Source organism: Capricornis sumatraensis, chromosome 11, assembly GCF_032405125.1.
Source record: "Capricornis sumatraensis isolate serow.1 chromosome 11, serow.2, whole genome shotgun sequence".
NCBI lineage: Eukaryota > Metazoa > Chordata > Mammalia > Artiodactyla > Bovidae > Capricornis > Capricornis sumatraensis.
The window spans coordinates 21,168,111-21,194,687 of NC_091079.1; the positions used below are offsets into that span (position 1 = coordinate 21,168,111).

A 26,577-nucleotide genomic window follows, 5' to 3' on the forward strand; every position below is an offset into this window, starting at 1 on the left:
GCCGGGGCCTGGGGACCCGTAAATCACTCAGATGCCTGCGGTTCATCCTCTACAGCTTCTGAAGCGTTCCTGCCCTGCAGCTGGGGGCGGGGGCGTGCAGGTCCAGGCGTGACCGCTGGGCAGGAGGGGCAGGTGCATAGCCACCCTCGCGGGAAAGTCAGATGCCCCAGGGGAGGGGTCTGGGCATGAATGGGGCTGGGCAGGCCCACTGTCACTGACCTCCCATGCGACCTGCCCAGTACGTCCCCCAGGGGTCCGGGGACAGCCTCTCAGCACAGCCCGAGTCACAGCTGAGGCTGTCCCCCACCCCATGGGCCTGCCTGCCTGCGGAACAACGGAGGGGCTTAGCTGAGCCCCAAGTGTCCGGGCTGTGGACCCCAGCACGGAGGAGCAGTCCGTCCCCTCCAGAGGACACGGAGTCTCCACCCCAAGTGTCCGGAGGCCAAGCGGGCTCTCCCCCAGGAGGGTCCTGGGGACCTCTGTCTCTGGGGATCAGACGACCAGATGCTCCTGGCTCATCTGATCCGCCAGGCTACACTTTCCTTGCTCTGCTCGCAGCCCCTGGAGGCAGCCGGGGTCAGCGAACAAGCCAGCTGCCCCAACACACCCAGTTTCCACAGGTGTGGCGGCCTCTCAAACTTATACTGCGACTCTAGAACCAACACACCCACATTCTGCCACACTCACTCGGAGCACAGTGACCCCTCGCAGCCAGAGGCCCAGCCCACTCCCTTGCCCTCGGGGCCGGCTGGTTCCCTGAGGCCACGGAGGATGGAAGGGAGAAGACGGGCTGGGCAGGGACCACAGCGTGAGGAGACCGGGGGGCGGGGGGGATGCCGAGGCCCAGAGGGGACAGCAGAGATGACATGAAGGACAGAGAAAGCGTTAACATGAACGAGATGTGACCGCGGGGCGCAGAGCCTGCAGGCGGGCGAGGGACGGTGCTAACATGGCGTGACTGGCAGCTTCGTAGGCGGCGTTGGCCTCAGAGAGGGCTGCACACTTGGCACATTTTGGGGGGTGCCCGAGGGGGGCTCGGGGCAGCTGACTGCAGGTGAAATTAACAGACTGAAACGAGAGCAAAACTGTTCTCGTGGAAACAGGCAGGGGGAACGGGAGGGGTGTAGCCCCAAAACTAACCAGAGGGCGTCCAGCCTGAGCCTCCCCAGGTAGGGGGACGGGGTCCGGGGGGGGCGAGGCTCCAGGGCAGGGGTGAGGATGGGGGCCAGGGGTCCCCGGGTCTCTTTCCACCTGGGGTCCTGGACCTGCCAGGCGGCAGGGAGAGCCGAGCGCGGGCTCTGAGGCTGGGTGCGGCTGACCGCAGGGCAGGGCCGCCTGGGCCCGTGTACACCCACATTCAGCACAGCGTGACGCGAGCCGCTCACATTCACAGCAAGAAGTGGGCCACCTGGACAAGGCAACAGTCTCCGCCCTCGGGTCCCCCACATCTGGCAGGACCAGGCGCTGCCTCAGCCAGAGAGGGAGGGATTCATTCGCTCGATGGTCCTGGGGGGCACCTATGAGCTACCTGGGCAGCAACCCCCCCGGCCAGCACTAAGCATGCAGGGTGCTGAGGTCAGGCCCACAGGCGAGTCCAGCTGGGCTTTCAAGCCCTGGCACTGCTGCACCTGAGGAAGGCCCAACGAGGCAGGCGGCCTGACCTGACTCCAGCCCTGCTCCACCCGCCCCCTGCCCCCTGCCCCCACCCCAACCTCAGCTTCAGGCTGCACTGCTGTGAGATGGGAGCAGGACTGCAGACCTTGCCTCACGAGTCACTGCAGGAGACCAAGAGGACAGCGCCATGGGGCAGACGGGCCCAGCCTCACTGCCGCCCTGAGCCCGTGCTATGCCCCGAGCAGTGAGACCCGCTGTTCCTGGAGCACGTATGGCTGACGCTGTGCTCTGGGACAAGCCTGCCAGCCCCCGCTTCACAGACTCAGAGCAGAGGCCGAGGCAGTGCAGGGCCCAGGCCCACAGCCAGGCCGGCCAGCTCCCAGACCCCGCGGGCCATCCAGGGTCACACGCCTTCCCCAGGGCAGGCTTCTAACAGGGACAGAGCCTGGCAGGGGCCCATGGGAAGGGCTCCTGAAGCTCTGTTCACGGGGAACGCCAGAGCAGGACGAGGCGAGGGAGAGAGACAGAGAGATGGCGACTAGGCAGGACTGGCACAGAGGGGGGTGGGGAGGGGCGTGGACCCCCGCACAGACACCAGCCAGGGCAGAGGTGAGGCGAAGAGGGCTTGGCACTGGGGTGGGACAGGCCCCGTCCATGATCCCAGGGGGCTCCCGGTCCCCACAGCTGGAGGAGCATCGCCCCACCCTCAAGTGCCTCTGCTCAGATTGGGCACTGCAGGCACTGGGCACCGCCCACCCAAGCGCCGTGGACCTGTCCAGGCGCCGCCCTCTTGGGGCTGGCTCCCCAGGCAGGAGGAGCATCCCGCCTGGCCCCGCACCCTCCCCGTGCTGAAGGCACTGCAAACATGGGGCGCTGCGCCAGTTCAGGGCCAGCTGACCACAGAGGGGCGAGGAGAGGCTGGGCGCACGGCCCTCCACCCTGTGGGCCTGGGGTCTTGAGAAGCAGTCGGTTTCACAGCCTCTGAAAACCTGTGAAGCCCCTGCTCTGTCAGGGACTCCGTGCCTCCATCTCCCGACCTGCTTGGTGGGGGGCGGGGCTCTGGGTCATCCCGACTCAAGGGGGTCGCGGTGCGGCTGCCTGGTCCTACCCTGCCCGCTCCTTCAGCTTCTTGTCCGTGATGCCATCCTTGGACACAAGCTTGTTGAACACCAGGATCCCAATGACCATGTTCACCTGCAGGGCGGGAGGAAGTGGATGTGGGGGGGGTGCCCGCAGGGGCACTGGGGCCGGCCCCCCAAGCCCGGGCAGCACGGGGCTTCGCACAGCCTCCCGCGGGTGAGGAGAGGGGCTCTAGGGAGGAAGCAGAGCCTCCAGGGAGGATGCAAAGGGGAGGGGGGCGCTGCCAGCTCCACCCAAACTCTGGTCCCTTTGCCCTGTCATCCTGAGGGGAGGGCATTTCAGGGAGAGCGGAGACCAGGGCCCGGTGGCCGATGGGGACGCTGGGGACAGCCTGGAGCCCCAGTCCCTAGAGGGGGTTTTCCACACCATGTGGTCCCGCCAGACCCCCAAACCTGTGACGGGTCCCCAGGCCCACTGCCACCCGACCTGGGATCAACAACAGTTTGTGAAGCCAGGATTCCATCTGGGATGGAGTCCAGAGGTCAGGCTGGGGTTGGAGAGAATCGGCCCCTGCCTGGAGTGGTCAAGCACATGAGCAGGCTGGCTGTAAGGCCCCGCGGGGCACCTGTCCTGCACAGACCGCAGAAGGGCCCACAGGTGACCACCAGTCCAGCTGCTGCCACGCCCAGGCTCACCCTCTGCCCCCATCCTTAGCGTCCTGGCAACTCGTGTGCGTCCCACGAACGAGCTCACCCAGCTTGAGCCCAACCTGACGCCGTCTCTGGATACCCCATCCTGGCTCTGCCTGGGGCCACATTGCTCTCCACACCGGGCAGTCCTTCAGAGATCTTAACTCAGGACCACCACCCCACAGGTCTTCCCTGAACCTGCTACCACTGGGCGCCTGCCCCGGGAAGTGCTTCTGGAGCCGAGGCGAGTCTCGGGCTACTGCTCACACAGCCGCCTGCGACAGAGACAAGCTATCCCCAGCGTCCCCATCGGCCACCGGGCCCTGGTCTCCGCTCTCCCTGAAATACCCTCCCCTCAGACTTCAACTCTGCAGAGGCTGCTTGACCCCTCGCCAGGCTCCTGTGTCTCAGAGACCCTGGGACTCCGGGGGTCCCTGGATCCATGACCCTAGGCCCAGAGGTCTGGGAAGGCTGACTCCCTGGGACCCCCTCAGCTCCAAGAGCTCATGGCCGCACACACAGCGGCAGGCCTATCCCTGCCTCCCGTCCTCTGGCTGAAAGCGGCTTTCCTGGGTGACCTCGTTTTCTGCTGTGGCTTGGGGCGGGGTAGGGGGCAGGATACCAGTGGCCACCACCCTGCCTGCAGCGGCTCTGTGTCCTCCTTTATCTGCCTGTGCCCGTGTTACATGTGAAAAAGACCCTCAGGCTGGGAAAGACTGAAGGCAGGAGAAAAAGGGGACAACCAAAGATGAAATGGTTGGGTGGCATCACCAATCAAGGGACATAAGTTTGAGCACACTCCGGGAGATGGTGAAGGACGGGGAAGGCTGGCGTGCTGCAGTCCCTACGGGGTCGCAAAGAGCGGGACACGTGTGAGCAACCAAACAACCAGCCCGTGTTACAGGAGGGGCCCCAGGCAGCAGTCCACAGCAGTGCACACCAGGACCACGCCTGCCCTCCTTGCACTATAGGAAGGGACGCGGGGGACTCCTGCCTCTGACACCCCCTCTCCCCGGGCCCTCAGGAGGCCCAGCCCACTGACTAGTGGCATTGAAATGCAGAGCACGCAGCCTCCCTCCCTACCGGTCTTCCTGACTAAAGGAGCAGGCTGGCTGGGGCTGGGGGCAGGGGCCTGGGGGCCGCCCACGGATCCTGCCTACCAACTCCGTCTGCCCGCTGGCTCCCCCATCTCCCGTCCCTTGCAGGCTCAGCCTCCCCTGGGTGCCCTGGGCCTCACTTTCCCCTCCAAGTCCAGTCTGCGCCCCCAGCCTGGCTCAGGTCTGATAACGAGGCAGTGAGGCCCAGCCCGGCGAGCAGGACCCTGCAGAGCGATGCCCTTTCCTGGGGGCAGGCGGGAGAGGAGGGCGAGACGGACTCAGATCTCCAGCCTCTCCCTGCTGACTGGTGGCCTAGGAACGGTACCCCTGTGTGCCCGGGGCACTGCCATCCTCACTAAATAGGAGGGGAACTGCAGAAAGTGCTGGGCGCGGGGGCAAGGGAAGGGGCTTCCTTCCTCTAGTGAATGACCAGTCGAGGAAAAAAAACCCTGGTGTGGTCGCATCTCTGCTGGCCTGGCCATCCGTCTGCTCACCGTCCCCTCATGGTCACTCACTCAAACCCGCACAGGCCTCCCGACAGGTACACGGCCACTGCACAGCCACCAGGCAAGCTGCACCCAGAGACACAGGAGGCCGCTGGCCCAGCCTCTGCACCCCTGCTGCTCTGTGGGTCCCACTGGCCCCTGCTGACTGGGGCGACCCTGATGGGAAGCAGACGCAACTGGAGGCCCAGCCCGAGGGGAGGCGAGGGGCTCAGCCCGGGCCAGAAGGGCGGGGGTCCCTACCAGCACGACGGCCGCGGCTGGTCCCACGAAGGCGTAGAGCAGTCCCCCCTCCAGGGAGAGCCAGCAGCTGGGGAGGGAGGCAGGCTGGTTAGTGGCCAGACATGACCCCACCCAGGCACAGGCTGGGCACCACCAGCTTTCAGGTGGGCAGGTGCAAAGCCCAAAAGAGGCAGGAGCAAGCGATGATGCTGCGCGTGATTAATTCTTTGGCTTTGCAACTCGAGGGAGCCCCCAGGCGGTGGACAGGTGACGTTCACGGGTGGAATCGGTCCAGAGCAGAGGGTGCTGCCCCCCCGACTCTCCCCCAGGCCTGGGCTCCCCACCTCGCCCTGCAGACCCTCCCCAACTTCACGTGCCAGCTCTTTCTCTTGGCATCATGCTGAAATGTTAGGCTGGGCCCCTGGCCTGGAGTTCTGCCTGCCCACTCAACCCAGGCAGGCCCGGAGGCCTCAGCATCAAGCCTCCTGCTCACAGGAGGACCTGAGCCCTCCTCACCACCACACCTACTTCCCCAAGTCTCCTGGACACCAGCCAGGGGGCCCCCAGGAGCCCTGAGCCCAGGGAGGGCTGCTCTTCCTTCCCCATGTTCTGTTTCATCTGCCCTGAGCTTCCATACTACCTGCCAAACACTCATCTTCATCCTTCAGAACCCCACTGCAACATCCCACCTCTGATCTGTCCCCAAGCCGGGGAGACTGGTGTTCCTTCCTCTCAGCTGTGGGGTCAGTGTCCATGCGTCCTTCCCGGTACTCACAGCCCCCACCCCCGCCAGGGTCCTCAGTCAAGTGCAGGGGATGCCTGCCCCAGGGCCTGGTCACATCCCGGCCCCCTGGGCTCCCCAGGGAGCCGGGCCCGTGCAGCCCCTCCTCCTGCCTCTCGCTGCCCTCTTCTTCCCCACATCCACAGCCACGGCCTCCCAGGCCTCAGTTCTTCGCCCCACACCCTAGGAAGCCACACGGTATCCTGGTTGGGCATTCAAGGCCCCTGGACCTAGGCCGGCTGAGCCTTCAAGGCCTCAGTGACTTCATCCATGAGACAGCCCCGCCACGTTCCACCCTGCGCCTCCCCCTCAACCCCCGCCCCCAGGGGCCGTGAGCTGTGCTGAGTCGCTCAGTCGTGTCCGACTTGTTGCAAACCATGGACTGTAGCCAACCAGGCTCCCCTGTCCATGGGATTCTCCAAGAATACTGGAATGGGTTGCCATGCCCTTCTCCAGGAGATCTTCCCAACCCAGGGATCGAACACAGGTCTCCTGCATTGCAGGCAGATTCTTTATCATCTGAGCCACCAGGGAAACCGCAGGGGTCATACAGACTCCTGAAGACCTGGACTCTTTGTCATGCAGACGGGAACAGAAGCTCTGAGAGGCTAAGCAGCTGAGGACACAGGGGCTCCTATCGCCCGGGGCCTGTTTCTCTCGAGCCTCCTGCCCACCGCCAGGAGGAGCGGGTGGACAGGGGGCAGAGGGCTACCCCCAGGCCTCCAGCTCCCAGGGCCCCTGCTCTTCCCAGGCCTCAGCACTCTCAGCTCTGAGACGGGTGCCCAGCCAGCCCTCACCTTCCAGGGCGGTGGGAGGGTCTGGGGAGCCGTGCGGCCTCCGCCATGTCCCACCCCACCCCAACTCACTAGCTCATGGTGCTGTACCCTCTGGCCTTGGTAAATCCCACGGAGATAGCCACAACCAGCGCAGGGAGCCCTAGGGGGAGAGCAGAAAGGAGAGGTGTCGGCCGACCCCTACCATCTAAGGCCCAGCTCTGCAGGTGGGGGAGGGGAGGGGACAAGGCGCCTCTGAAGCCCGTGAACAGAGAGTGACACTGAGCACGAGAGAGGGCACACGAGGTGGACAAGGACGAGAACGCACAGAAACGGGCAAGGGCTGCCAGGCCAGCAAGTAAAACAGGGTGCCCAGCCACCTCTGGACTTCACGTAAGGAAGGAAACACTTCCCGTCCTAAGTTTATCCTGGATGTCGGCTGGGATGTACTCATACCACCAGCTTATTCCTCATCTGGCACTCAGACAGAGCCAGGTGACCCCCTGGAGGTGGAGGCTCGAGGGGCCACTGGAGGAGAATGAGGGTGCAGAAAGGGGGGACGAGGAGGGGGCTGTGTGGGGGTACCCCGCCGCCCTGCAGCGCTCACCCCAGCCCAGGCACAGGAAGCGCTTGCGGACGAGGCGGTTCCGCAGGCGGCCCGTCACGGCCATGTAGGACTGCCAGGCCTCGGTCAACACCCAGCAGAAAGAGGACAGGAAGAAGAAGTGCAGGAAGGCGGCCACCAGCGTGCACACGGCCTGCGAGGGCGGGCGGGCGGGCAGGCACTGGCTCACCGGCCCCGCGCCCACGCAGCAACCTGGTCGAGGCCCCAGGAAGGATGCCACCCAGGGTCCACCCGCTCCACCGCCACAGACGCGCTGTGCGCACTGAGGCCCTGGGTCGTGCTTGCCTGACCCCACTCCCAAGCTGCCAGGGACTGACACCCCTCTCCCTGGCTTCCCCACCCACTTGCAGATGCCTCAGAGGTCGCGGGAGCCCACCCAAGAGCCCCAGCCCGAGCCCACTCGCTCATCAGCTGGCCACTCTGAGACCACACCACAAGGACAGGCTTGAGGGACCTGGGACCAACGCTGCGCCAGCATGCTGGAGCTTGAGCTGGTCATCTCAGAGCATCAGTCCCACTGGAGACTCTAGACACCCAGTCCCCACTCCTGGCCAGGTGACAGCCCCTCCAGGCTGAGCCGTAGGGCTGCCGAAGCCAGAATAGTGAGGGGTCTGCAGGGCTCTGCCCCTGCCTCAAGCGCCCCAGGGCCTGGGGCCCTGGCGCGGAGCCCCCCATCACCGCTGAGAGCCACCTCCCCGCCCGGGGCGCAGAGGAGGCCACTCACCTTGTTGCGGGTCTGGGTCTGCCCGATGAGGATGAGCGCATTGGAGGAGATGATGGACAGGCAGAAGTTGATGAGGATGACGGAGCGTTCTGAGCGGATGTACCTGTGGGCAAGGGCGGGTGGCGTGCTCCATGCCCAGCAGGGCCTCAGCTCCTCAGGAGCTGGGCGCCGCGGCCACGAAGCCGGGCCACTTCCTCCCTGCAGGGCCCTGGCCTCCATCGCACCCGCACTGTTCGTCACGTCACAGACTCGGCAGGGGCCAGGGGGTCCTGACCACCCCACACACGGAAAGAGATGCTTTGCAAACCACAGTGGTCGCAGGGGAGGGTCTGGGCCAGGGGGCCAAGCAGGCCCACAGGGGGTCAGGGCAGACGTCTGAGAAGGGGCTGCTGGGAGGGGCACCGGGTATTTCAGGGTCACTGGTGTCTCCACCCTCGGGCAGGATGGGGCGGGGGCAGGGCAGGAAGGCACTCCCCTCCCCCTCCACCCTGTGACTGCATCGACCCCTCATTGCGGGCCTCGGCTGCGGTCATGCTGCCCTTGGAGCCGACACACTGGGGATCAGGCTAGACCCAGCGGGTGGGGCAACCTTGGCTTGACCCTCAGTGACCCACAATCCCAACGCCTGGCCCTCGGGGCCCACTGGGAAGGGAGTCTGTGCACACACGCCCCCATCCCAGGGCTGCTGATGGCTGGACGGGGTCGTCCCCACACTGTCCCACCCCCTGGGGACCAAGGGACCAACACCAGTCAGACAGCACCCGCGCACGGGGATCCATGGTGGAGAGGGCTTGAGGCCTGGGGCAGGAGACCGGCAGAGGCTCCCACCGGACACGTGAACCCAGGCTCGGGAAGTGGCCTGGCACATCCAGGTGATGACAACCCCATTCACAGAAGTCGGGGTCTTGGGGCCCAGCAGTCACAGGACAGGGTGCTCAGCTCGGTGGGTCCCACTCAAGAGGGTGAGAGGGAGCAGGGAGCCTTCTGTGAGAGGCCTGTGGGCACGGGGCTGGGCAGGACCAGGAAGGCCCAGCCCCCTGGGCTGCCCCTACACCCCCCTGCTGCCCACCAGCATCCAGGGGACTGCAGTCGGGACGGCTGGCGGGTGATGATAGAGGTGATGGACGGTCCCAACTTGGAGGTGAGAGGGAAGGACGGCTCTGGGCTCCCAGCCCACGGCTGCCCCAATGGGAGAAGGGGTAAGGCAGCCCCAGCCACCCCTTCCTGGGGACCGCCCCTGCACGAGGCGCAGTCCCCCTTCCTGGGGACAGTCTGCACCGCTCCACCCCTACCTGCAGGGGGTGCCACCTCCCCGATGGGAGGACGAGTAAGGCAACTGCAGTCACCCCTCCCGGGGACCCCCCACATGGTGTGCAGTCGCCCTTCCCATCCCCCCCATGGAGTGCAGTCACCCCTCCCGGGGACCCCCCCCGCAGTCGCCCCTCCCGGGGACCCCCGCGGTCACCTCCACACGGAGACGTAGATGATGATCAGCATGAGCAGGGTCAGGGACGACACGCCGCAGCCCACGATGAGCGTCACTGACGGCGCTGCGGCCTTCTCCATGCTCTGTGGGTCCAGGGGGGGACAGAGAACAGAGTGAGGGGCGGGCAGACCTGCAGGGGACGCCGGGGGAGCCTGCCCCCCGCACCCCCGGGAGCCCCCGCGTCCAGCAGCCCTCGGCCACTCTCCCGCAGCGCCTGAGGCGGTCCCCGGGGCGGGGTCTCATCTCCGGCCAAGGAAGGGTCTCTGTGCCCGCCACTGGTATAATCGCGTGGCAAGCCCGGGCACAGCGCCCGCCCCATTTCAGGAAGGGTCCCCCCGCGTCACAGGTGAGCTCACCAAGGCAGCAGGCCCAGCACCCACCATGGGCAGCTGTCCCTGACCCTGTGGCTCTGCAGCGCCAGCCAAGGGCAGGGACCTGGCTCTGGCGGGGAGCTGTGGCCCCTCAACACCCACCACAGACCCCAGCCCTCCACCCTGGCCCACCCTGGGGCTCTGCAAACAGCAGCTGCCCCCAGAGGCCCCCGCCACCTCCACGTGAAACCACCCTCACGCCGGGCACCCCGAGTCCGCCCCAGACTCCAAGCTTGGCCCAGCCGCTCCGTCCACCCAGATACACCTCAGGCCCCTCTGGTCTCGGCTTGTCCCCTCCTAAGGGGGACATTCCCACGCCATTCCCACACCTCCGTGTGCAGCCCTTGTGAGCGTGACCCCCAAGCGGGAGGCTCACGGATGCTTGCTGAGGAAAGATCTCGGTCCCTCTATGTCTGGAATCCAGAGACAAACCGGGGGCCCTGCAGCCCCTCCCACCCGCCCCCTCTAGAGGAAGGAGGGGGTGAGTCCTGGAGCTGGGGGGAGGGGCCAGGGGGAGGGGCCAGGGGACAAGGGGAGTCTGGTGGCACCCCCCACAGAGCTGACCCCTCCGTGGCCTGGCCCAAGTCTAACCTGGCTGGCACTTTGCTGACCCCGCACGTGCAGAGCGAGCCTCCCGGTCGCCTCCTGAAGCCACAGCGGCCCTTCCTGACCCCCAGATGGGACCGTTCACCCTCCTCGGGAGTCTGTGGTCTGGGGGCTGCTGCACAGGCACCCCAGGGCCCACCCACTGGGCGCAGCTGGGCCCCCCTCCTCCATCCATGGCCGGACAGCCCTTCCTCCCACCAGGGCCACCATCCCCGCCCTGAGCCACTGCTGGGGGCACCTGTCTGTCCCCCAAGCCTGCTGTCCTCACGTCCGGGAGCCCCCCTCCACCAGGCCCAGCACAGACAGGCGGTCAATGTGACTGGCTGCACGAATGGAGCCTGGGCAGGCAGGCTCCTGGAAAATTGAGAAAGTCGTTCAAGGTCAACCAGGCCATCCGCTGTCCCCAGGGGCTGGCCCGGGCCAGCTCCTGCGTTTCCACATGGGGCGCTGGAGGGCCCTGGGGAAGCGGGACTCTGGGCTCCAGCCAGCACCCCTGAACTCGCTGGGCAACCTTGGGGCCCCGGTCAGCCACAGAAGTCACGCGTGGCCAAGCAAGCGGCTCAGGCCTACTCCTAGGCCGCTTAGGCCCCGACCTCAGCAGCCGTCTGCCTCCATCTGTCCCCGTCAGGCCTGGCAGCCACACGCCCGCCGGCTGCCCACCTGCCCGCACGCGCCCTCCTCCTCTCTGCCTGGCTCGCCCGTTGCTTCTGACAGCCCTAACCCTGCAGGCTCTCAACAGTGTGGGGAAGGGACAGGTGACAGAGCAGTGGGCAGGGGTGTCAGGGACTTCAAGGTCTTGCTGCGAGGGCTGGACCAGAGACCTCAAATGTGAGACGGGCCCCAGTCCACATGGAGAGCAGGCAGAAGCAGGCCAGCCTCCTGCCGGGACGGGCTCCCTAGCCAAGCTGTGTGCCCCAGGGCCTTTGCACATGCTGGTCCTACCCTAAAGTTCTTTCCCTGCCCTCCACACGGTCAGCTCTTCTCTCAGCTTAGCTGTCCTCTCCCAAGTGGCTCAGATGGCAAAGAATCTGCCTGCAGTGCAGGAGACCTGGGTTTCATCCCTGGGTTGGGAAGATCCCCTAGAGAAGGGAATGGCAACCCACTCCAGCAATCTTGCCTGGGGAATCCCATGGACAGAGGAACCTGGCAGGCTACAGTCCATGGGGTTGCAAAGAGTAGGACATGACTGACTAACACTTTTCGCGTTCCTCACAGTGAGGACTGGACAATCACCCTGAACTGGTCCCTCATCTGTCCGCCCATCCTCTTGCCTTGAGTCTCTGCAGGGTGCCAGCCCCTCCCACCCCACCCACCCAGGGCTTTACTCCTTTCTGGTTCACATGGTTACTGTCAGTTTCTACCATGGGAACTTCCTGCTTCCAGTCTTCTCCGAAACCATCACACACCTTACGTGCCCTGAACCTCTTTCCTAAGGCACTGTCCTTACCCCAGCTCTACTCCAGCACTGCACGTGGCTCACAGCCACCCACACAGACGAGCCCTGACTCCAACACTGACTGATTCCTGGTCCTGGTCACATGCTGAGCCGTGACCCTGGTCAGGCTGGCCGCACAGTTCCGGGCACATCCCAGAAGCGATGCCACCAGCCACTGTGCCCTGCAGACCGTTTAGCACACACCAGGCTGTGTGGACCCCGGCAGTACCTCGCCAGGTTCGGTCCCCACCCAGCCTCGTCCCCTCAGATGTGACTCAGAGCAGTTCCTCAACCTTCCCGCGGTCACAGCCTGGCACAGGCCACGGAGCCGGGACCTGACACTCCGGCTGCAGGCAGGGCTGGGGTTGGCGGGATATCAGGGTCTCACCTCCCTTCGCTTCCTTCCCTCCAGGATCTAAGCCCTCCCTGGCTCCTGGGGTGTGACCACAGCACCCCTTCTCTTCCGTCCTCTCTGGGCCCCTTGCTCTGGACTCCAGCCCCAAGACCGCTCTGCACCCTAGGAGCGCAGCCTCCGCAGGCTCAGATGGACCCCACACCCAGCGCACAGCTCCCACTCCGAGGGTGCAGGCAGGCAGCACCCACCCCCATGGCCCAGCTGCCCGCTGCCACCACCCCCTGCCGGCTGGGTCGCTCCACCTTCACACCGGTGGGACCCCTCTAGGACCCCAACCTTCTCACCTCCCTTTCTCACCGCCCAGCTCCACTGACCTCAGCGTGACGCTCCTTGCTAGAGCCCCCCACCTCTGCTGGGCAGGCCCTCCAGACCCAGCCCCCTCCCGGGCCTCCTGCTCATCTCTGCCTTTCTTGGCCTCCCAGGGGCTGCCGTCGCTCTCCCTACGAGCTGCTGTGAACTCCCGCTCACCCCTCAGGGCCCTGCTTTGCGCCTCCTCTCATGCCCGTGTCCTGACCCGGGGAAGGAAGGAGGCTGGTGCGGAGCCCCCCAGAGTGGCCCTCTCTCCGCCTGGGCTGTCTCTCCAGTAGACGTCGTGCCCCTTGAGGGCCCAGCCCTGGGCACGCAGAGGGGTGGGCTGCCTGGAACAGCCTCCCTCTCGCTCTCAGCCCTTCCCCATCGGCACCTCTGGGGCCGCCCTCACTGGGGCCGGAGCCGGCTGGGAAAAGACAGGAGAGTGGTGAAGGCTCTGATGGCAGCTGAGCACAAGGGGACGGCCCTCTGAGCCACGCCCAGGCCTAGTGGGCGTGCCCCAGCCCACTACTCTGCCATCTGACAGAGGAGGGCCCTGAGGCTCACGGAGGCCCGGCAGCCTGCCCTTGGTCCATGGCCGAAGGGTGGCTCTGTGGCTGCTGAGAGCTCCCATACAGCGGGATTCAGCTGCCTCTTCTGGGACGTGGGGACGGGGTGTCCCCGCCTATATGCAGACCAGGCCACCGCAAGCCCCTCTGACTGCAGCTGCTTCCCCCCCACCCCCCCACCCCGCCCCCGGACCCAGGCACAGCCGAGACCCCTTCACAGACCAGAGCTATGCGCTCGCCTGTGCACGCTGGCGCAGGGCCCTGTCCATTCACCCTCGGGAGTGCCAGAGCCAGGCCAGATCTTCCTAGAAAGGGCTCCTGGGCCTCATGCTCACCCCTGAGCTCCACCAGGGTCAGCCACCCACCTGCCCCTCACCTAACACGCTCTCCCTGCTGGCGGCCCCCCTTCCAGGATGCGGGGGCCTGCCCTGCTGCAGGCCTGGCCCAGGAAGGTCCCTGTCAACAGGCACAGCCCTCGTAGTCACCCTGAGCAACAGAGGCCACTTCCGTTTTCCACGAGAGGAAACCAAGGCTTAGAGGGACCAAGGGCCAGTCTGTGGTTGCCACATGTGAGGGACAGCCCCGTGTTTCAGGACTAGAGCAGCACTGACCTCCTGCGGGCCCGACCTCAGACTTGGAGAGGGCGTCTGGGCACTGCGCCCTGCTCCAGAGCCCCTCAGCACCTCCCGTCCCCCAAGGAAGAGCAGCTCCCAAGGCAGCCCTGCTCCACCTGCTCATCCTGCAAAGGGGACCCAGGGAACCCCAGCGGAGTGGGCTGCTTCCCTGTGCAGAAAGTCACCTCTTCCAGGAAGCCCCCAGCAAGGCCCTGGCTGCTGTCCTCAGGGCCAAGCCCCCAGAACCAGCAACACCTACAGTTCTGTCACGGGGACAGCTTGAGGGGGACGGCACTCCGGGATCTGGGCTGAGAGCACGGACCCGGGTCCAGCAGCGTCGCCTCAAAATCCTGAGCAAGCCCTGCCCCCACCATGACTTCCCTATTGGTGGATGGAGGGGTTAGAGGCAATGACCTCCAAGGTCCCACCCAGCTCCGACCCTCTAGGTGCTCCTGGCTGACATCCCCTGCCCTCCCCACGTCCCTGAGGAAAAAGGAGGGGGCAAACTGCTCTCAGAGAGGCCTGGAGCCATCCTCCACATGGACACTAGGGCTCTGTGGCAGGGAGCAGTGCCGTCCCCATCTGATGAGGGCCGGCCACCCCAAACACCCCAAAACCGTGTCCTCCACGTCTGCTGCCCTCCCACGCCAGGCCTGGGGGCTCGACAAGCAAAGACCCTATCCCCTATCCAGGGGCTTAGTGGGCCCTACCCCCTATCTGGGTACCCCGCTTTCCTGGGTCCAGTGAGTGAAACTTGGCCCTGGGCAAGAGCGCCCCCCACCCTTGGTTGGCTGGGCCCAGCACCCAGGGCCCCAGCCAGCGAGCTGGCCCCAGATGCCGTCGCCATAGAAACTGGCAGCCCCCACAAGGATCATGGGAACAAAAAGGAGGCCCCTGAGACCATGGGGCCTTCCCAGGGAGGGCTGTGGGCCTGGGCCAAGCCCAGCGCCCTCTCCAGCCGGGACCCCTACCTGGGGATGAAGGCGCCTCCGAAGACCAGGGTCCATTTTGGGTGGGTGGGGAACGCCTCCAAGGAGGGTGGCAGCTCCTCCCCCTCCCTCTCCAGGGCAGGCCAGGACCCTGCCATCCGCTGGGGGACGGACCCTCATCAAGCGACAGCATCAACCAGGCTGGCTCTGCCAGGCCATGCCTTCCAGCATCCCCAGCGCCCGGTGGGGGCTGCCCATCTCCCCTGAGCACCGGCTCCCTCCAGGGTCCTAAGCCCCCAAGGAGAGTGCGGAAGACTCACCCGTCAGTCCCTCCCAGGGGCCCCAGCCTCGCTCCTTCAGGGCCAGTCCCCAACTCCACACTGCCACCCACTCGGCTCCCACCCGCCCTCTCCAGAGGCCCGAGCCTCTCTGGCCGGGCCACGGGGGGCATCGGGGTGCAGCCGCCCCTCCCCGCGCCGGCCCTGGCGGCGACCGTCCTCCCCGGAAGCCCCCTCCCCGCGCGCCCCCGCGCGCCCCCGCCCGCCCGCCAAGCTCCCGGCCGGGGTCTCACCGCGTCGGCGCTGAGCTGGGCTAAGATGGCGAAGGTGGAGAGCCGGTCACAGAGGCAGCGCGTCCGGAGGGCGTCGAGGGGCACCGTGCGGCAGCCGCGCCACGACCAGGGCCCGAGCTGCGGGGGGGCGGGGGAGGAGGGTCTGGGGGCGGGACACACGGGGGGAGGGGAGACAGGGGCGGCGTGAGCGGCGGCCGGCCGCGCCCCGGCCCCGCGTCCCCGGCCCGCGCCCGCACCTGCGCCCGCCGCCGCGCGCGCCCCGCCGGCCCCCGGAGCCCCGCGCCCCATGGCCGCCGCCGCCGCCGCCGCCGCCGAGCCACGGGAGAGCGACTCGCGGGAGCGCGGGCCGGCGGGGCCGGCGGGGCGCCGAGCCCTGGCCCTGCGCCCGGAGAGCGCCCCGCCCCAGCGCCGGGCAGGGAGGGGCGCGTGGGCGCACGTGGAGCGGGGCGCCAGCCGGGGGCCGCGGCGGCCTGCGGTGCGCGCGCGGGCCGGGCGGGGTGAGGGGCGCCCTGCGCCGCCCGCCCCCGGGCCTCGTGTCGCGCTGGTGACCTTGGGGCCGCCCCGCCCCCACAGCCACCTCCGGGCCGGGCCGCGTTGGCCAGAACGTGCCCCCTGGCGTCTGACCCAAGGCCCTCCTGCTGTCTGCCGCTGGGGTGGCGCGGGTTCCCTTGAAGCCAGCACTTGCTAGGGCTTCAGTGCACCGGACTGAGCTACTCTGCAAACCAGTAGCTCTTGATCCAAGTTCCCCATCCCCAGGCCGGCCCACTTGTCCGGCAGCATCCAGCCAGGCACGCCGGCAGAAGGTGCCCATGAAGTTTCCGCCCCAGAGCTCTGGACCTGCAAGGCTAGGGGGCTCCAGGCTGCCTGAAGAGCCGAGACCGAAACGGTGGTTCAGGAGCCACAGCTGGGAGGGGACTCCTGCACCTAGGGCTGAAAAAGCCCCTCTCCGCGTGCTCAGAACTCAGATCCCGAGTCTGCCCCGGGGGGAAATTCCAGGTCTCTGTGGCCAGGGTCTACCCACAGCCAGCCCTAGATCCCTCCGCCCCAGCCCCAGCAGTTGGGAATTGCGAGGAGCCTTCCAAAGGCCTCAGTCTGCCTCCCCCATCCCAACCCTTCTGTATGGGGTGGGTGACTCCACCCTGCGCCCCTCCAGGGGAGCCACGACCTCCACCCTCCACCCCCGACACAGAGAGGGTCTCTGCTGGACACCTAGATGCAAGCCACCACCCTGGCTACCTCATGGCTGCGTCACCTGGGAAGTCAGGTACCAGCCTGAGCTGCGGTTTGCGGGGAGGGGGCAGTCCAGAGGATGACGCGGGGCACCCAGACAGCTGCCCTCCTCCCCAACACCCACATGGACGCTCAGGAAAGCAGAGGGGCTCGGCCGCAGGCATCCCGGAACCCAGAGCAGCTTGTGCTGAATTTGAGATGTTACACAATCTCTTTTCTGAGCGTCAGGCCCCAGGGGAGGAGGGACACGCTCTGGGCCTGCTGGAGGCCCTGGAATCTGCTCTTCTCTCTTCACTTCCCCCACAGGGAGGGACCTGCCCCCATTTTACAGAGGAGGAGAACTGAGGCAGCCCAAGGTGACAGCTAGGCAGAGGCCAGGCCTTGGCTCCGAGGGGTGCATCAGGGCTCTGTGGCCCCAGAAGATGCCTCCCCACCCACACTGTTCATCTCTGAAATGCAGGGAGGGGAAGGGACGTCTCTCTCTTGGGCACTAGGGCCCAAGCCCTGGGGGCCAGAGTTTGGGGGATCCAAAGCTCTTCCATCTTAGGGGCCCTCCATAAGGAAAGCCATGGGAGGGTTCTGCAAGCTTCTGCCTCTTTGGCTCCCGACCAGGCCTCTGCCTGAGCCTGCCTGCTTCGGCCCACCTGAACCCCGCTAGCATCTGCTGAGCCGAGTGGAAATCAAAACCTATCAAGGCCTCGCTAGAGACCCTTCTCTCCTTCCTTCTCTGGAAAAGAAGATCTCGATAGCCACAGGACCAGAAAGAAGACCTGGGTGATGGAAGATGGGGAAAGGGGTCATGGGGTCCTGGAGAGTGGGCCTCCGGAGAGCCCAGTCTGGTCCTCCCGCCCCCTCGGTGAGGGGGCATCGAGGCCTCAGCTGCCCCGGGCCCATCACACCCTGTCTCCCTCATCCCCCAACATCACACAGGACAGGGCTGCAGAGTACTGAGCCGCAGCTGCCCCTGGTCCCTCCCACCCCTGGAGCACCCTGTCCTCACACTTGGGATGGCACATACAAGCCCCGGACCAGACGCCAAAGGGCCAAAACAGTGGAGGCCAGAAGTCCCGAGACCCTGGGTGCTCGGGGGAGGTGGCCTCCTGGGGCCGTTCCAGCCGGGAGACACCACCTCCGTCTCTCACACTTGTCCACAAGGTCGGCTACGTGCCTGCTCCTAACAGCCGGAGTCCGGCCAGCTGGGCCGTCTCGGGTTCAAATCTCAGCTCTAATCTCCACCGCCCAGGCATGGACGCTGTCTCGGCCCTTCTCTAAGTGGAGGGGGGACCCCGACCCCAGCTCTTCCGCCCGCTGAAGGCTGTTGGGAGGGTCGGAAGAGGACAGCACCCCAGGCCTGGGGTGAGGGGAGCTGGGCTGGCTGGGGCCAGCAGCCTGGCAGGTTCCCAGGCAGTGCTGGCGGGTCTGCTGGGCGCCAGGCTGACAGCTGCCGGCCACCTCCTGGGAGAAGGCCAGCCCCGACTGGTGGCTGGCCCCACAGGGCTCCTGCCATGGGCACTAATTAGCTTATCAGCCTCCCACAGGAGGGGAGGGCGAGGGGCACTGCCTGCTGCCGATGGGCTCAGCCTCAGACCAGGGAGGACACGAGGAGGCATCCGCCCTGGTCCGGGGCGCCGGCCGCTGGGGCGGGCAGCCCGGGAGGCGGGCAGCTGCTCCGCTTGCCCAGACTCCGCAGGACTGCTGGTGGGCTCCCTGGCACCTCCCCACACCGGCGGCCCCCGAGCTCCAGCGGGCCGGGGGGAACGTGCCTGGGCTCCTGACACACGACACAGGGACAGGGACCTGTTCCTTGCCCCCGCCCCACCTCAATATTCGTAGCTTCGTGTGCATTTTATCATGTAATCTTTACAGTGATCCTCAGCTCAGCTGTGTAGATACAGAGATTGCAGCTCAGAGAAGTGGGGTGATGGCCTGAAGCCACGTACCACAACGACAGAAGGGCCCAGATTACAGTTTTTTATCTGTCTGATCAGCCCATATCCCTGACAAGGCCTACAGCATCTGAACCGCTGGGCTCTGAGAGGTCAGTCTGAAAGGGGCCCTCGAGGATGGCGTATGGCCCCTCCCCAGGCCCTTAGCTGAACTCTCTGGGCTGGGCCGGGCACCACAGAGGACCCACTGGAGCAGGACGGGTGGGCAGAGGTCCCTGACGGGAGGATCCTCGCCAGCATCCCAGGCACACCCACCCTGACCAGGGAAAGCGCAGGCACACTCAGACCTTCAAAAAAACCTCTCGGACACATCCTCGGACACTGACGACCTCTGACAGAAATCCCTCCTGTGGCCGTGATGCCGTGACCATCTCTGCAACACAGGCGGCTTGTTCCCTGCGCACCCTCTCCCCGACCGCTCCACGCGCCGGAGACCACGGGCCGCCTCTTCACTGAGCTTCAGAAACTTGGGAATATCTGGGTCACAGAGCCAGGCCCCGCTTCCTGGGCCCAGGCCCGGGGAATCTGGGTCAAGGACACCTGTTCCACCCCAGCCCCCAGGTCCAGAGCCAGAGAAGGAGCTGGAGCCGCGGCCCCTCCCAGCCCGAGTGGAGGCAAGGGTGCAGGGGGCGCTGGGCCCCTCAGAGCAGAGCTCCCAGAGAGAGGCCGTCTCTGCCCCTTGAGACCAGGGCCTCCAGGACACAACCACACCTACCCCATCAGATCACAGCCCCTAGGACAGAGCTGTGCCCTCCGCATCTGCTGGAAAGGTCCAGCACTGCCCACCCCCCTGTAGGCCACCAGTTCCTCACCATGGGCTCCTCCCACCCTGCTCCTGCCAGACCCGTGTCACCAAACCCAAGGGACAATTCCCTTTACTTCAGACAGAGCCAGCAACCTCTACACACAGCCTCCGCCACGCGTCCTGACCCCGCGCTGGGACCTGAGTTTCCCCTAGCTACCCCCAGCCTCCGGCGCCTTGGGGTCAGTCCTGAATTCCCCCCACCCCTATGCCAGCCTCACCCGCCAACCTCGCTCCCTGGGCAGCTGGCCTCCCGTTCCCGTCTCCCCACCACCCACCCCCGCCCGCCCCAAGTGGTCCTTGAGAACGTGTCCCCCGGTGGCTATCTGCGGCCTGCACGTCCGTCAGCTGGGCCTGGCCTGGCCAGCTTGTCCCCCACACCCGCAGCCACGCGCCCACGCCCCGGCTCTCACAGCAAGGCCGTTCTGACCCGCGACCTCTCCCTGCGGCCGGAGGGTCCTCTTGCCCTGCCCGGTTTCCCCACCCCATATGATGGTCTGATGCTCCCGCTTGAGTCCTGCTCTGGGAGGGCGGGAGGGGGCCAGCTGGCGCTCCCCACTGCCCACACCCTGGTGGGAATGGAGCGCCCGGCCGGGACCTGCTGTGGGTGGGCAAGCGAGGCCCTGCTGCCTGGCGGTGACCCCCAGGCCCCCGCCCCTGTGGCTTACACCTGCAGACCCGGGGCCGTCTGGCCTGCCTTGCAGGTGCGCAAGGGTCACTGCTGTTCCGCACCCTGCGGACGCCGCCCAGCAGGAGCCCCCTCACCACCAGCTTCCGCCCTGCCCTCCGCCACCTGTCTCTCCCCCGCCATCATTTGAAATGTGCCAGGACACGCTGGCCTCTGCTCAAGACCTCCCCCAGCTCCCTCCTCACTCAGGGGCCCACAGCCCCGGGGACTGCCCTCTCCCCGAGCACTCCCCTCCAGCCACACTCAGAAGATGAACCGCAGGGCCCCGCAACCCTGCCCAGTGCAGCCACCTCACTCAGCACCCGGGCAGGAGCCGCACCTTATCCTGGTGCCCAGGTGGGGTGGCTCAGAGACGGCAGCCTGGGGAGTTAGCTGGGCCCCACCCAGCTCAGGAAGCCCCGCCAGGGACCTCCCGCGGGGCCCAGGGTGGATGGGAAGAGGGGAAGAGGCTCAGCCTGTGGGAAACCCTGGCTGGCTCCCTGCGGGGAGCGGGGGAGCACCGGGGGCCAAGGTCTGCTCCCCTCCTGGGCAAATTCCCACCAGGCCACTCAGAGCTGCAGCCCCCTCTGTGAAGTGGGCACCAGCACCCCTGTGATGTCCAGGGACCACAGGCACATCGTGCCCAGCCCGGGGCCCCACGTGCTCATGGAACATCGGGGACGGCCATGGAGAGCCCGGCCTGCCCACCCACGGAGCCAGGGCCTTCACTGCGCTCAGGATGCCTCCCACCGGCCCACTGAGCAGGCGCTATTATGGGACTGTGCCTCGGGGTCCCCTGGGGGTTGATGGGCTAATTCACACTGGAGTGTGAGTGACTCATAGGTGTCCTCCCACGCAGCAGAAGGAACCCAGAGTGGGCACAGATGACCCTGGTGAGGGAACAGGGAGTGGGCACGCTGTCTCTGCAGGCAGGGGCTCCCTCAGCCTGGCCTTTGTGCTCCCCAGACCATCCTTTCCAGGCGAAACCCCTGCAGGATCGTACGGGACACATCCAGAGTGCCTACCTCCCACCTGCCCCTATTGACTGTTGGCCCCCTATTGACCACCGATCCACAGATCAAGGCTCCTGCTGAGCCGCCTCCTCCAGGGAGCCTGCTGGGATAAGCAGTGAGTTCCTAAGCATTGCACCTGGCTCCTTCACCAGGTCCTACCCTGCTGCTGCAGTCGTGCTTCTTTTCTGGGTCAGAAGCACCGGTGCTTCTTTTCTCAGCCAGCGGCTGGAGCTCCTAGTGACCGCCAGGCCCTCCCCACCCCCAGCCCTGGCAGCCCCGCTTGCATGTGCCAGCCCAGAGGAGCCACCGGCGACTCAACACAGGAGCCTCTCCTGCCTCCAGGTCTGGGTCTTGGCCAGTCCCTCTGACCACACACTCGTCTGTCCCCTGGCTGACTCAGCCCCATCCTTCAGGGCTCCCCCGAGGCACTGCCGTCTCCAGGAGGCCTTCTCAAGCTCGAGTTCCGTGCCCAGCCCCTGTCTCCCCGTCTGGCTGCTGAGAACCCCCAGGGCAGGCCCAGGGCAGTTCCATCTCCTCTTGGTTCAGGGTCTGGGGACCCCGGGGGATGGATACGTGTCAAGGCAGAGTGTACCTGTCCAGCCTGCACCCCTGCTCACAGGCTGTTCTCGCAGCACTGACAGCGTCTTGGGCTCCCTCAGCATCCATCGGGCAGTGACTGGGGCCTCCGGGGCATCTCACATTTCCCACAAAGCTGCGATGGCCATCTCCTGGCTCTCAGCTGGCGCCACTCCCTCTGAGTGGGGGCCCCTGGCCGCAGGCCTGCCCCAGGCTGGGAAACTGGTCATCCTCAGGACCTGGTGGTTCTTCACTGACTGACCCACCCACCTGGGCAAGGCCACCAGGGCCCCAGGTGAGTCTGGGGCCCGGAACTCCCCAGCCCTGCCAGGAAGTCCTCTGGCATCGTCGTTCAGTCGCTCAGTCGCGTCCGACTCTTTGAGACCCCATGGACTGCAGCACTCCAGGCTTCTCTGACCTTCACTATCTCCCGGAGCCTGCTCAAACCCATGTCCATTGAGTCAGTGATGCCATCCAACCATCTCATCCTCTGCCGTTCCCCTCTCCTCCCGCCTTCAATCTGTCTCAGCATCAGGGTCTTTTCCAGTGAGTCAGCCCTTCAAATTAGGTGGCCAAAGTATTGGAGCTTCAGCATCAGTCCTTCCAATGAATATTTAGGACTGATTTCCTTTAGGAATGACTGGTTGGATCTCCTTGTAATCCAAGGGACTCACAAGAATCTTCTCCAGCACCACAGTTTGAAAGCATCAATTCTTTGGCACTCAGCCTTCTTTATGGTCCAGCTCTCACATCCACACGTGACTACAGGAAAAACCATAGCTTTGGCTATAGACCTTTGTCGGCAAAGTGATGTCTCTGCTTTATACGCTGTCTACGTTGGTCATAGCTTTCCTTCCAAGGAACAAGCGTCTTTTAATTTCGTGGCTACAATCACTGTCTGCACTGATTTTGGAGCCCAAGAAAACGAAATCTGACACTGTTTCCCCATCTGTGTGCCATGAAGTGACAGGATCAGATGCCATGATCTTAGTTTTTTGAATGTTGGGATTTAAACCACCTTTTTCACTGTCCTCTTTCATCTTCATCAAGAGGCTCTTTAGTTCCTCTTCATTTTCTACCATTAAAGTGGTGTCATCTGCATATCTGAGGTTGTTGCTGTATCTCCCAGCAATCTTGATTCCAGCTTGTGATTCATCCAGCCTGGCATTTCTCATGATGTATCCTGCATGCAAGTTAAATAATCAGAGTGACAGTATACAGTCTTGACATATTCCTTTCCCAATTTTGAACCAGTCCATGCTGCATGTCCAGTTCTAACTGTCGCTTCTTGACCTGCATACAGGTTTCTCAGGAGGCAGGTAAGGTGGTCTGTATTCCCATCTCTTTAAGAACTTTCCATAGTTTGTTGTGATCTACACAGTCAAAGGCTTTAGTGTAGTTAATGAAGCAGATTTTTTTGGAATTCCCTTGCTTTTTCTATGATTCAGTATATGTTGGCAATTTGATCTCTGGTTCCTCTGCCTTTTCTAAATCCAGCTTATATATCTGGAAGTTCTCAGTCCACGTACTATTGAAACCTAACTTGAAGGATTTTGAGCATGATCTTGCTGACATGTGAAATGAGTGCAGTTGTATAGGGTAATTTGAACATTCTTTGGTATTGCCTTTCTTAGGGATTGGAATGAAAACTGACCTTTTCTAGTCATGTGGCCACTGCTGAGTTTTCTGAATTTGCTGGCATATTGAGTGCAGCACTTTCACAGCATCATCTTTTAAGATTTGAAATAGCTCAGCAGGAATTCCATCACCTCCACTAGCTTTGTTCGTACTGACTCTTCCTACAGCCCACTTGACTTCACACTCCAGATGTCTGGCTCTAGGTGAGTGACCACACCATCGTGGTTAACTGGGTTGTTAAAAGCGTCACGATTGCCACCACCACTACCATCCTCAACACCACTAGCATTTCCACTCCGTCACCACCACCAGCAGCACCATCGACACCAAGACCACCGTTCTGTTATCAGCAGCATCCTCGTTACCACCACCATCACTATCACCCCCACTGCCAGCACCGTCACCGTTACCACCACTAGCAGCTGCAATAGTAACACGACCTCACTACCAGCATGGACATCACCGCTGCCCATCACGCCATCAGCAGCAACACCGCCGTTGCACCAACATCACCACCACCAGCACTGCCGTCAACGACGCATTGTTGCCAAAGCTGTCGCTCTCCCCGCAGTCACCTGATCACCGAGCTCACCAGCACCACCTCCGCTGTCAGCAGAGTCACCGCGACTGCCATCACCTCTGGGCCAGCTCTGTGTCTGTGGACTGACACAGGCTGGGAACCCCCGTCACCAACACTCAACACGCCACATCCAGGGCCCTGTGTAGGCAGAAACCGTCAATCGCGATGAGCTGAACCCAGGCAACCTCACCCTCAGCACCATCTGATCCTCCACACCACTGACCACACCCCACCCTGCAAAGTGAACCTCAGGGTCATTCCACCAAGGTCATTTCCGGGCCAGGAAAGGGTAATGGTCACCGTGGGCACTCTCCGCTTCCTGCTAACGTGGAAGCTTTCCTGTCTCCTGCACCTCTTGCCATCTGCATCCTGAGTTGGTTCTCTGCAGAGAAGAGGACGTCAGTCCCTGCCAATACCACCAGCAAGCTACCAGGCAGCCTGGGGAGCTGGGGTTTCGATTAAGACTTTTCTGCCTCAGGAAACTAGCAACTGCACATCTCAAGTGTGGGGAAGCAAGTGGCGCGAGGGAGGAGGGTCACCTCGCACCCTCCAGGCCCATTCCAGTACACGGACCCCCAGTCCCCCAGCCCCTGGCAGCTGTCTCCGTCGCCCCAGGCAGCCCCTCTTGGAGCCCCCAGATCTCAGTGGAGGAGGGAGGTGAGCACCCTCCCCACTTGCGGGCACTGCCCTATGCGCTCAGGGCCCAGCACTGACCTCCCTGACGCCCCCTCCTCCCTGAGGGCAACTCCAGGCTCTTCCTTGTCCCCTCATCCCCAGATCAGTGCGAGTGTGGGAGGCAGGGTGGGGGGAAGGTTCGAGAGGCCCCTCCCAGCTCCCCTGACCACAGGCCACTTGACCAGGGACAGAACATGTGGTTGGTCCACCTGCCCCTCCCCACCTCCGGCGGCTTCGTGAGCACCAACGTCCTCCCGAACCGAGCCATCCAGCGCTGTCCCCACACGCATCCAGCAGGTCTCGGGAGCTCAGGGCAGCCACACCGTGCCTCCCCTGATGTGCCAGCCCCGACCCCTCCTCCACGACCACCACCGACTTGGGCACCCACACTCACGGGGCTGCAAAGTGGGGAGGCACAGGAAGGGAACAGCTAGACTTGACATAGTAGACCCGCAGGCCCTGACTCCGCCCAGGAAAGCGCCCACCCCCCTTGAGCAGTCGAACACATGTCCACGTGTCTGTGACGCTCCCTCTCCTGGCAGGGCCCCACCCCCGCCCCAGTGCTCCTTCCAGCAGGAAGTGAAAGCAAGCAGGTGGGGGACACCGGGTGGGGAGACCCAGGCCCTGCATGAGGAGAGGGCTCACACTCTGCTGGGGACTCACACTCTGATGGAGGTTCACACTCTGATGGAGGGTTCACACCCTGCTGGGGGCTCACATGCTGCTAGGGGAGCTTACACTCTGCTGGGGGGCTCACACTCTGCTGGGGGTTTCACACTCTGCTGGGGGTTCACACTCTGGTAGGGGAGCTCACATCCTGCTGGGTGGCTCACACTCTGCTGGAGGGGCTCACACTCTGCTGGGGGCTCACACTCTGATGGCAGGACTCACACTCTGATGGGGGGGCTCACATTCTGATGGGGGGCTCACATTCTGATGGGGGCTCACACTCTGCTGAGGCATTGCACACTCTGCTAGGGAATTTCACACTCTGCTGGGGGGCTCACACTCTGCTGGAGGGGCTCACACTCTGCTGGAGGGGCTCACACTGTGCTAGGGGCTCACTCTGACTGGGGAGTTCACACTCTGGTGGGGGCTTACACTCTGATTAGGGGGCTCACACTCTTCTGAAGGACTCACAATCTGCTGGATGGGCTCACACTCTGACTGGGGGCTCAGGCTCTGATGGGGGGGCTCACACTCTGATGGGGGGGCTCACACTCTGATGGGGAGGCTCACACTCTGATGGGGGGCTCACGCTCTGATGAGGGGCTCACACTCTGATTAGGGGGCTCACACTCTGACCAGGAGGCTCACACTCTCATGGGGGGCACCTGCAGATACTCAGAATTTTGGCAAATGGGAGTCAGAGCTGAGAAGCAGGGGGGACTGTAGGAAAACAGGAAGAGAGGCCTCCAGAAGCAGGTGGCTTTGAGGCTGGAGAAGAGGCACAGGGACCAGGGACAAAGGCACCAGGCATTCCAGCTGGCGCCAAGGAGGGGAGTGGCGAGGGGCCCGTGGGGCGGAGGACTGTGGCTGGGGAGCCAGGCTGCCTGCCAGGGCGGGGCACTCACCGCCCCAGGTTCTGAGCACAGCTGCTGTCTCTGGGCCATGACCTCATGCTGTCTGTCCCCTCCAAGTCCCAAACCCAGCCAAGACGGGCAGGCCCGGACTCAGATGCCCCTCGAGGAGGGCAGGCTCAGAGCAAGCCTCTGCCAGGACCCCCACTCTGCAAGCACACAGTCCAGGGGAGGCTCAGAGAAGGGAGGGGCGCTGGGGAAGGGGCTGGGGCTGAGTCCAGAGCAGGGGCTGGGGGTGGGTGGTCTTGCCGCTGAGAGCTGCCCTGCACCCCTCCCCCGGCCCTAGCTCCCCACCCAGGTAGGGCGCAGAGCATGACCCCACCTCCCACCCACGCTCATGAAGGGCCACCAAAAGGCCTCTGTGTCCAGCTGTCTCCCCCTTCCCCACCTGCCCCCCTCGCCCGCCTTCTCTGCCCCCATCAGGAACCAGACGGCGTGGGAGAAATCGGGCTGGGAACCGGCCGCTGACAGCGACCTG

General features: G+C 64.6%; 1 protein-coding gene across 3 annotated transcripts in view; it reads right to left on the reverse strand.

The window, feature by feature from the left end:
* Nucleotides 1-26,577, reverse strand: part of ADGRB1 (adhesion G protein-coupled receptor B1) — a 63,364-nt gene that overhangs the window by 11,103 nt on the left and 25,684 nt on the right. For 2 of the 3 annotated variants that reach the window (XM_068983657.1, XM_068983658.1), the window contains exons 17-23: nucleotides 15,393-15,534; nucleotides 9,574-9,677; nucleotides 8,109-8,211; nucleotides 7,367-7,517; nucleotides 6,853-6,922; nucleotides 5,227-5,293; nucleotides 2,723-2,808 (exon numbers count right to left, since the gene is read on the reverse strand). In XM_068983657.1, the coding sequence (XP_068839758.1) occupies nucleotides 2,723-2,808; nucleotides 5,227-5,293; nucleotides 6,853-6,922; nucleotides 7,367-7,517; nucleotides 8,109-8,211; nucleotides 9,574-9,677; nucleotides 15,393-15,534 (723 nt within the window). The remainder of the gene's footprint in view (nucleotides 1-2,722; nucleotides 2,809-5,226; nucleotides 5,294-6,852; nucleotides 6,923-7,366; nucleotides 7,518-8,108; nucleotides 8,212-9,573; nucleotides 9,678-15,392; nucleotides 15,535-26,577) is intronic. The other variant, XM_068983659.1, reaches the window with a different exon arrangement.